Consider the following 9,993-nt stretch of genomic DNA (forward strand, 5'->3'; position numbering starts at 1 on the left):
ATATATATATATATATATATATATATGTGTGTGTGTGTGTGTGTGTGTGTGTGTGTGTGTGTATATATATATATATATATATATATATATACACAATAAGATTAAGAAAATAGAGAGATAATTAATAAATTATTTATTAATTAAAAAATTGACAAACATCTCTTACAGCTGTTTCAATTCAAGACATTCAGAAAATTAATTAATGAAATTGAAAATTATTTGTAAGTCAAATCTCATCAGAGGTAGTTTAAGATATACAAAATATATACAATCTTACAGTTGAATATTAACTGTAATGTTCAACATTCTTTGTATAGGTAACTAACCAGTACTTTCATAAGATTTTGCTATCCTTTAATGAGGTTTGTAACCCTTATATGAACTATATGTATATATACATATATATATATATATACATACATATATATATGTGTGTATATATATATAAATATATATATATATATATAATTAAATATTAGGATAAAGACTTTATAAGAATTTATCAAGTAGTTAGCATGAAAAAAACCCATAAGGGAAAAAAACCATCATTTTTTCCCTATAAATATATTTAATTTATATAAGGGCATTATTATACAATAATGCCTCACGCTAAGAGGGACTCTAGAAGTCAAACTACTATAATAAGCACATTTTTACCGATCGCGAGGGAATGCAACTCTCAAAGCTAACCTCCTTTTGAGAGTTGCATTCCCTCGCAATCGGTAAAAATGTGCTTATTATAGTAGTTTGACTTCTGGAGTCCCTCTTAGCGTGAGGCGTTATTGTATAATAATGCCCTTATATAAATTAAATTATATATATATATATAACTCTTTAACCTGTTTCAACTTTAAAGCTGTATTCATGCGGAGACATCAGTGTTAGTATTAATTGTCACTCCACCACATATATATTATTGTATGTGAAAGGATAAGTGGCATTTAGGTAAAACTATTTGCAACAATTCAAATACCTAAATTTTAAATAACTTTTGGTTAAAATGATTCTGCTCGTATATTTTGCTTTGATTTAACAAATACTAAATATTATGATTTATTCCAAACAAATTTTTTTCTATTAATAATGGCTCTCTTTTGTTGTTTTTGCCCCCTTTTTTATTTTGTTTAGATATTTCGGTATTTTGTGAGAATTAAGGTGATATCTGAACAGATCAACTCAGTCACTTACTCCTCCATTGGTTCATCTCCAAACTTACGTCCTATGGAAGGAGGCAATAATATCTACACAGGCTCACCAGATTCTCCTCATTTTTCTCGTCGAATTTCCCGTCTCTCTGATGTAGATGACATAAAACGTGACCTCAGTAATATAACCGATGACTCTAATGACGACAGCTACCCACTGGCTCATATCAACACTGTTTTCTCTTCACCTTCAAACAGCATTGATTCTGGCTTCCAGTCTCCTTCCATTGAGTGCTTATCGTTATCTTTTTCTCCAGACATTTCTCTCTCCTCAAACCATACTTCATCTTCTCAAAGGAAAGATTATCACAAATCAACAATAAATGGCACTCAATATCCAAAACAGGAGCTTGATATTAATTTCGCTTCACCAGAGGGAAATGTCTCTTCTTGGACTACAAAGACTCCGTCTACTTCATTTATTGAACTCTCGCTTAACGATTCCAGTTCCTGGAAGAACAACGTTGTCCCATTGGCTGACCCTACTCCAATGCAATGTTCAACTCCCCTATTACCACGTAACTTGAAAATCTTAGCAACCCCTCCAATCACAAGCTGTTCAACAAACAATGTGGAATTTATTTTAAATTCTCAAAGCTTCCAGTTATCTTCATTGTCCTCTTCTACAACTTCTACAACCAATTCTGTTGGATTGCCACTTTCCAAACCAAAGGAACTTGTAATAGAAATTCTAAAACCTGTTTCCTTCTCTGAGGCTCAAATATCACCACTTGCTCCCACTGCCCCATCTTTCCAGCCTGCTACATTGAATAACCAATCTAAAACCCAGACTAGTAAGTACTTTATAGATATTTTTCAACAGTTTTAATTTATTATATAAATATTTAAAGTTGAATTATTAAATAGATTTGCCAGTACCGCTGGACTGGCTTCTGTGCAGGTGGCACGTAAAATACACCATTTTGAGCGTGGCCGTTGCCAGTACCGCCTGACTGGCCTTCGTGCCGGTGGCACGTAAAAGCACCCACTACACTCTCGGAGTGGTTGGCATTAGGAAGGGCATCCAGCTGTAGAAACTTTGCCAAATCAGATTGGAACCTGGTGTAGCCACCTGGTCCACCAGTCCTCAGTCAAATCGTCCAACCCATGCTAGCATGGAAAGCGGACGTTAAATGATGATGATGATGATGATGATGATTATATTGAAATTAAATTCATTATATTAATTGATTGATAACATTATATATAGACACATAGTGCTAAAATAAACTAAAAACATAAAAGTGTTGTATTCTAATTCTGCCACCAAGGAGTTTATATATTAGTTGTATTAATCAGCTAACTTCAGATAAAAAATAAGTCTTATTCTTATTTCATTGCATTAAAATAAGTATTAACCACTTAAGCAATTTATCATAAAACTTTCATTTCATATTAGCATGAGAAAATGGATTTAAAAATGTGAAATTAAAATGAAATAGATCCAGATAAAGATCTTATAATATTATCTTCATCTTACATTCTACTATATAATATATATATAACTTTACTTGATAGAACCTGGAGAAAAACTGACCCAGACTGAAAAGACATCAAATCCACAGGTTAGTACTTTGTTTATCTTCTGTATGTGAATGAAAATGACGTATAAGATTACCATCTAAGAAGTCCTTAATCCATAACTTGAAGGGGTGGCATGGACCTTGTTGTTTAACTCCAGGGCAGCCCTGATTGAGAAGACTTATGATCAGCAGTATTCCAGTAGTGTCTACAAGTCTTATTTTTGTGACATAGTTTATGTAAGACTACATTAGCAAATATATTGCTTATCATATCAATAGGTTGGGTGTAACTTGAGGGAGATTTGGCTGCCATTTCTAGCATGTCAACTAACTGTTAAGAAAAGAGTCTGTTGAACTTCAAAATGACACATTTAATTCTCTATCTGAAGTTTTGTTTAACCACAGGTCAAAACTGAACTGAGAAGACCTCTGATGTGGTATGTTCTACTCAGCCATGACCACACCATCTTTATACTTGATCATAATTATTTATGATTACATAATCTAATGTACCCTCTCTTTTTTTAAGTTGATAATGGAAATTTGGCTTCTATTTCTAGCAGACTGTGTGACCACATGAGGGATCCCTAAATTAATGAGGGATCCCTTCATTAATTTAGTTTATCAACTCAAGAAAAGGTGCCAGTCCTAATGGCTATGCTGGGGTTATAGTAGAAAGCACTTGCCCAAGATACCATGTAGCAGGACTGGACCTGAAACCACAAGGTTGAAAAGCAAGCTTCTTAGCCACACAGCCATGTAGATTTTTAATTTCATTTGACTCAAATGTTTTTGTTACTTGTTTTATTGAATATTTGCTTTATTATTATTATTATTATTATTATTATTATTATTATTATTATTTTTATTTTTTTATTTTTTTGTAGACTTTGGGTAGCAGCCAGTTCAACAAGCGACCTCCGTTCTCTTATGTGAAGTTAATAGAAAATGCACTTAACAGTCGTCATGATAAACGCATGACCTTAAAAGAAATCTACCGATGGATTGAAACCAACTATCCTTATTACAGCAACACTACAAAGCTTGGATGGAAGGTTTGTTCCCCTTTGCCATGTGGAAACTGTATATTTTAGGCTATATTGTTATGTTGAGTATATCCTTAGATTATTTGCTAAAATTCTATGTAAAGACAGATGTAAGCACCTTTTCTGTATGTAGAGTATTTATGAAATGTATCTTTGTGTATGGAAAAAGGTGCAGTTGACTGAATTAGTTTCAGTCCTATGTTGGGATTTTATCAGTAAATATGCATTCACTTTAACTATCCACAGACACTTCTTTTAAACCTACTATCACATTGGACTTGAGTAAATTATATTTAAAGCATTCTTGGCAGCTAGTTTCATTAATAAATTATCATCCTCATCCTCATCATCACTTAACATCTGTTTTCCATGCTGGCATGGGTTGGATGCTTTGACAGGAGCTGACCTGCTGAAGGGCTGTTCAGGCTCCATGTCTGTTTTGGCATGGTTTCTATGGCTGGATGCCCTTCTTAATGCCAGCCACTTTACAGAATGTGCTGGGTGCTTTTATGCAACACCAGCATGGGTGCTTTTTATATGCACCAGCAACTATGAGCCTGCAAGATTAACGATGCTCAGCTGAAATTCGTCTGTAGAAAATCTGCCTCAACAGATTCCATCCAACCTGTGCAAGTATGGAAACATGGACATTAAAAGAATGATGATGACAATGATATATAAAAGGATTAAATCCTGTAAACACAGTATGTTTTCTTTGCAGATTATATTATTCAACCTGTGTAGTTCCACTTAATGTGACATAATATTTTATTTCTTTAATGCCCACAGAGGGCTAAACATAGAAGGGGACAAACAAGGACAGACACAGGGATTAAGTCGATTACATCGACCCCAGTGCGTACTTAATTTATCGACCCCAAAAGGATGAAAGGCAAAGTTGACCTCAGTGGAATTTGAACTCAGAATGTAACGGCAGACGAAATACCGCTAAGCATTTCGCCCAGTGTGCTAACAATTCTACCAACTCGCCGCCTTCATGTGACATAATATTTGTCCTTGGATAGCAACTGTTATTTCCTATTTGCTTACCTTTAGAAAGTATGAAAAATGGCTAATATTTCCTTCAAACTTTGCTTCTGTTACATTTATTCAAAACCCAAAGAATCCCTTTCAGTACATGGCTATGATGCTCTCCAACTACTCCTACTCATGACCAGAGACGCACATATTGTCAGCCACTTAGAGTTAGGGTCAAGCAACTGACAATCAAATCTGTGGTTTTGAGTAGAATATTAGATATAATGATATTTCTGCTTCAGCAACTCAGTGCTGAATCTATCTGAAATGTATTGGAAAATAAGTCCGTTTCAAAACATTGATGTCCAAGTAACAAAAGCAAACTTGAAGGGAATTGTAGTCATTTCCTTTTATTTCTAGATAGAAGCAAATAGGAAATGACACTAAAAAAAAAAAAAAAAAATCTGTTACACAGTGTAATGATTGTCAAGAAATGCTTCCTTGTTCATTTGTTCAGTCATTTATTGTTCAGTAATGGCTTAAAGCATGGGTACACTGGGCAGTTGTCCAGAGCCTTCACGAACCAAATCTGTTCTACATATACTGTGGCTTGCAACCAATAAATAAATACTGTAGGGTCCAGCACATTCATTTGGCATGGACCTATAACATTGCTAAGATGGCCCTGCTTCTGTCTATTACTCTTGCTTCTATAATCAACTCTGGAAGAATGGAAGACAAAGTGGGTGCTGATAGGCTTTCAAATATTCAGTATAAAGGGACATAACTACGTGCTGCTAAGTCCTCGCTTCAATGCTTTAACTAGATTTTTGTAGTTGCAATTAGTTGAAATTTTGTTTCTCTGTGTATGTTTTTGTATAGTCATTATTATGATACCTTAGCTATTTTACTTGAAATTGAGTCAACAGAACACTCAGCTATTTGTTGTTCAGTAGTTTATTTTAATTTAACTTTATCATTTTTTAATTTTATAGAATTCAATTCGCCATGATTTATCTACCAACAAATGTTTCGTTCGAGAACCAACTCGTTACTATGGTTCTCACTGGAAATTGGTTTCAACTGTTAAAGACACGGTTTCGTCATCATCGTCATTGTTGTCGTCGTCGTCATCATCATCATCATCATCATCATCATCATCATCAACGGTATCAACAACAACTTCGTTGTCATTATCATCATCAGTGTTAACATCATATTCATCACCCTCATTATCATCTGTTGCCACAAGTAAGTCTTTTTCTCAGCAACTTAGAATTGAATCTATGGATTGTGTCATTTGTGAAATCTGTCTTAGAAATGTTAATTTATTTAGATGTTTCAACACACACACACACACACACACACACACACACACACACACACACACACACTCTCTCTCTCTCTCTCTCTCACACACACACACACACTCACACACTTTATTTCTTTCTCACACACACATACGTACATACATATCATACCAAGGTACTGTAAATAAAGATAGAGTGACCCTAGAATATTACACCAGACTAAGAAAAATATGGCAGTCTGAACTCTCCTCTTACAACTAGACAATATCCAACAGTGCAGTTACAGTTCCAGTGCTCATTCCATACTCAACTAGTCTGTAGAAGAAATCCACTCTATAGACATTAAAGCCCATAAGATTCTAACATAAACTGCAAATCTCCACAAAAATAATGATATCAACCAGCTCTACCTAAGAAGAAATAAAGGAAGTAGGGGGTTGAGATCATTGCAGACAGCCTTTGAATGTCACAGTCTGTCTCAGATAGCACTTGCTAAACAACAGCAGCAAAAATAAAAAACGTTAACTTAGTGCTGAGAAGTGAAGAAAACAGTATCCTATATGCTGGAAGTGAGCATCTCAGAAAGTACTCTCTTCCTGATACAACCCCAAATCAGCCAGATTGCTGGAGGTGAAACTCTCTGTATACCAAAAAAAAAAAGACCATGTTTAGGTAGGTTTCTCATAGAATTGAAGAAGATAGTAAAATTGACATGAAGCGAAGCCTCTCTTGGACTTGTGGCTGCTAAATCACATCACACTTCAAAGGCATTCAATATCTAGACATCTCAAACAAAGAATTAAAATGGATTTTCTTCTAGTTGGTTTGCTATATTTATTATTGCAATCGTTAATTTTCTTTCAGGTTTTCCTTTCAATTTTAACAATTATATGAATTTTCTATTTTGGATATGTGGCAATTCAGTTAATTAGTTATAAAAATATTTATAAATTAGTTCTATGCTGTCAACTTAATGTGACAGTCCCATGAAGGGAATAATACTACTGCTATTAACTCACATTAAGTTGACAGCATACAACTACTTTATCGCATCACTACTGCATAAATCTCTCTGGGAGATTTAGAAATGTATTATTTCTATATTTATAAATGTTTATTGCTTTCCTTAACCAATTTTCTCCTCATTCAAATGTTTCAGGTTCAAAGTATAAACCTCAGTCTCCTGTTGTTAATACTATGAACAGCATACCATCTGTGATTTCTTCAGGAACTCATCCGAAATTATCTATTAACAGTCAAACAAAAGCTAATAGTAGACGTAAAGGTCAGTGTGAATATTGAATTTTGTCTTTTATTTTAGGTTTTTATTTTTTTATTTATTTTCTTATTTTTGAATCATCATCATCATTTAACATCTGTTTTGCTCCACAACCTTTTTTTACTTGTGGTGCATTTATATTCTTTTCAAAATTTGACGGCACACCTGAATTAAAAATATAGCTAAAAGTATAGGTAAAAAAAGTTATATTCAGGTAACACTGCGGCACACTTAGCATTGCCGTGTGGCATACCAGTGTGCTGCGAAAAATTGGTTGTGGAACACTGGGTTAGACGGTTCAACTTGGGACTGGTGAGCTGGAGAGCTGCACCAGGATCCAGTCATCTGTTTTGGTTTGGTTTCTATGGCTGGATGCCCTTTCTAATGCCAACCACTTTACTGAGTGTACGGGGTGCCTTTCACATGTCACCAGCACAAATGGCATGGTAATTAATAATTATATACTAATTACGCAGTGGAACTGCAGAAGAATTCCAAAGTAACTCCCTTGTAGTATCTTGCTTTTATCCTGTGTCATGAGTTCAACTTCGCTTTTCCTTTTTCCAGAATTAATAAAATGACTGTGTGGTTAAGAAGCATGCTTTGCAGTCATGTGATTTCAGGTGCCTTCTGAATGAATTTGGTAGAGAGAAACTGTGTGGAAGCTTGTTGTGTATATGTATGTGTGTGTGTGTGTCTTTGTGCCTGTTCGCCCCCATCTCCGCTACCACTATTTGACAATCAATGTTGGTATGCTAAAATTTAGCAGACTGGCAAAAAAGATTGATTGAATAAGTACCCGACTTATTGACTGCAGTCCAATGAGGGAAACAAGTAAAAGGCAATATAATGTACCATACTAATTTAAAAACTAGTGTTAATAATATGATAATTTGATACAAGTGACTATACTCTTCCCCAATAAACATCAGTCAAAATAAATTTAATACAGGACAAATCATACAGCAAAAAATAAATTTATAAATTCTTAGTGATCCAGGACTGTTACCCAATTTATATTATTTTTTTTCTTATTTGAAATTATTTCTTTTACATTTTTTTGAAACTGGTTTTAATATGACAACTTCCCTTTTATTCTTGAAACATTTAAGCCAAAATAATTCAATGTCAACTAATTAGTTTCTCAATTTATGATTATTTCTTCCAAGCAGTGTTAGGTGCAGACATGGCTCGGCACCAGTACTTTCTTGTTCTTAGGCCTAGTACATATTCTACTGGCTACTTTTGCTAAACTGCTAAGTTATGGGAACATAAACAAACCAACACACACACACACACACACACACACACACTGAGCTTCTTTTAGTTTCCATCCACCAAATCCACTTCCAAGGCTTTGGTTGGCCTGGGGCTGGAGTAGAAGATACACATCTAAGGTGCTACACAGTGGAATTGAACCTGGAACCATGTGGTTCAGAAGCAAACCTCCTATCACATAGCCTGCAGAGAAGAAAAATCTTGTTTTCTTTTACTTCTCAAATGTTTGAAGATGATATTTCCTTGTGAAAATTTCAATTTTTAATTTTTGTTGTTTTGAAATTCTTCTATTCACACACGCACATATATATTTCTCTGTTTTTAGAGCCTCCTTTGATCTTACCTCGCCCTAATGTAGCACCTCAAGCTTATGCCTTAATTCCCATACACACCAATAATCTGACGCTTCAGAATCCCTCTACTATTTCTACTCCTCTTATCATCCAATTACCAACAATTTCAACTACAAATCCAGTCAAAAACTGTACAGGTAAGTCTTTAGACAAATTTTGTCTTTTTCCTTTTATTTATGATTATTATTATTATCATTATTATTATTAACCCATATATGCTCATAAAAAAATGAAGTCTTAAAATTATTATTAATCCATATATGGCCATAAAAAGATGAAGTCTTAAAATTTCACTGTATTAAATGTTATGGTAAGCTTTCACAATCTGGATGAGAAGGATAGTATGCAACTGCTAGCTACAGGTGTCGACTACCTACTGAACATTTCATATGCTCCGTCTAATGCTTCCCAGCGAGTTCATATCCAAACAAGTAGGAACATGTTTGTGTTCTGAAAATGCAACCAGGGATATATATGGGTTAAGGCAGTCAGCTGGCAGAATCGTTAGCAGGCTCGGCAAAATGCTTAGCGTTCTGATTTCAAATTCCACCAAAGTCGACTTTGCTTTTCATCCAGTTGTGGTTGTTAAATTAAAGTTGATGTAATTTACTATCCCACTCTCCACACATTCCAGGCCTTGTGCCTATAGTAGAATGGATTATTATTAGAGGGAGAGGGAGAGAATTTATTTTCTTTCAAAGTTATTTGTTTAATTATTTACATTATTTACATTTGACAGATATTTGTCCTCATCTTGTTTGTTAACACAACATTTTGGCTGATATACCCTCCAGCTGTCATCAGGTGTCTTGAGGAAATTTCGAACCTAGGTTCTCGTTCCCAAGGTATTTTTCGATGTTGTTCCGAGCGAGGTCGTTACCAGTGCCGCTGGACTGGCTCCTGTGCAGGCGGCACGTAAAAAACACTACTTGAGCGTGGCCATTGCCAGTACTGCCTGACTGGCCCTCGTGCCAGTGGCATGTAAAAGCACCCACTACACTCTTGGAGTGGTTGGCGTTAG

At 34.9% G+C, this 9,993-nt stretch overlaps 1 protein-coding gene across 2 annotated transcripts in view; it reads left to right on the forward strand.

Annotated features, from left to right (window-relative positions):
- Positions 1 to 9,993, forward strand: part of LOC106874394 (serine-rich adhesin for platelets) — a 46,284-nt gene that overhangs the window by 30,731 nt on the left and 5,560 nt on the right. For both annotated transcript variants that reach the window (XM_014922118.2, XM_014922126.2), the window contains exons 2-7: positions 1,129 to 1,999; positions 2,724 to 2,770; positions 3,616 to 3,783; positions 5,748 to 6,003; positions 7,222 to 7,347; positions 8,945 to 9,109. In XM_014922118.2, coding sequence (XP_014777604.1) covers positions 1,222 to 1,999; positions 2,724 to 2,770; positions 3,616 to 3,783; positions 5,748 to 6,003; positions 7,222 to 7,347; positions 8,945 to 9,109 — 1,540 coding nt within the window. In that variant the 5' untranslated portion in view covers positions 1,129 to 1,221. The remainder of the gene's footprint in view (positions 1 to 1,128; positions 2,000 to 2,723; positions 2,771 to 3,615; positions 3,784 to 5,747; positions 6,004 to 7,221; positions 7,348 to 8,944; positions 9,110 to 9,993) is intronic.

Source organism: Octopus bimaculoides, chromosome 5, assembly GCF_001194135.2.
Source record: "Octopus bimaculoides isolate UCB-OBI-ISO-001 chromosome 5, ASM119413v2, whole genome shotgun sequence".
Taxonomy (NCBI): domain Eukaryota; kingdom Metazoa; phylum Mollusca; class Cephalopoda; order Octopoda; family Octopodidae; genus Octopus; species Octopus bimaculoides.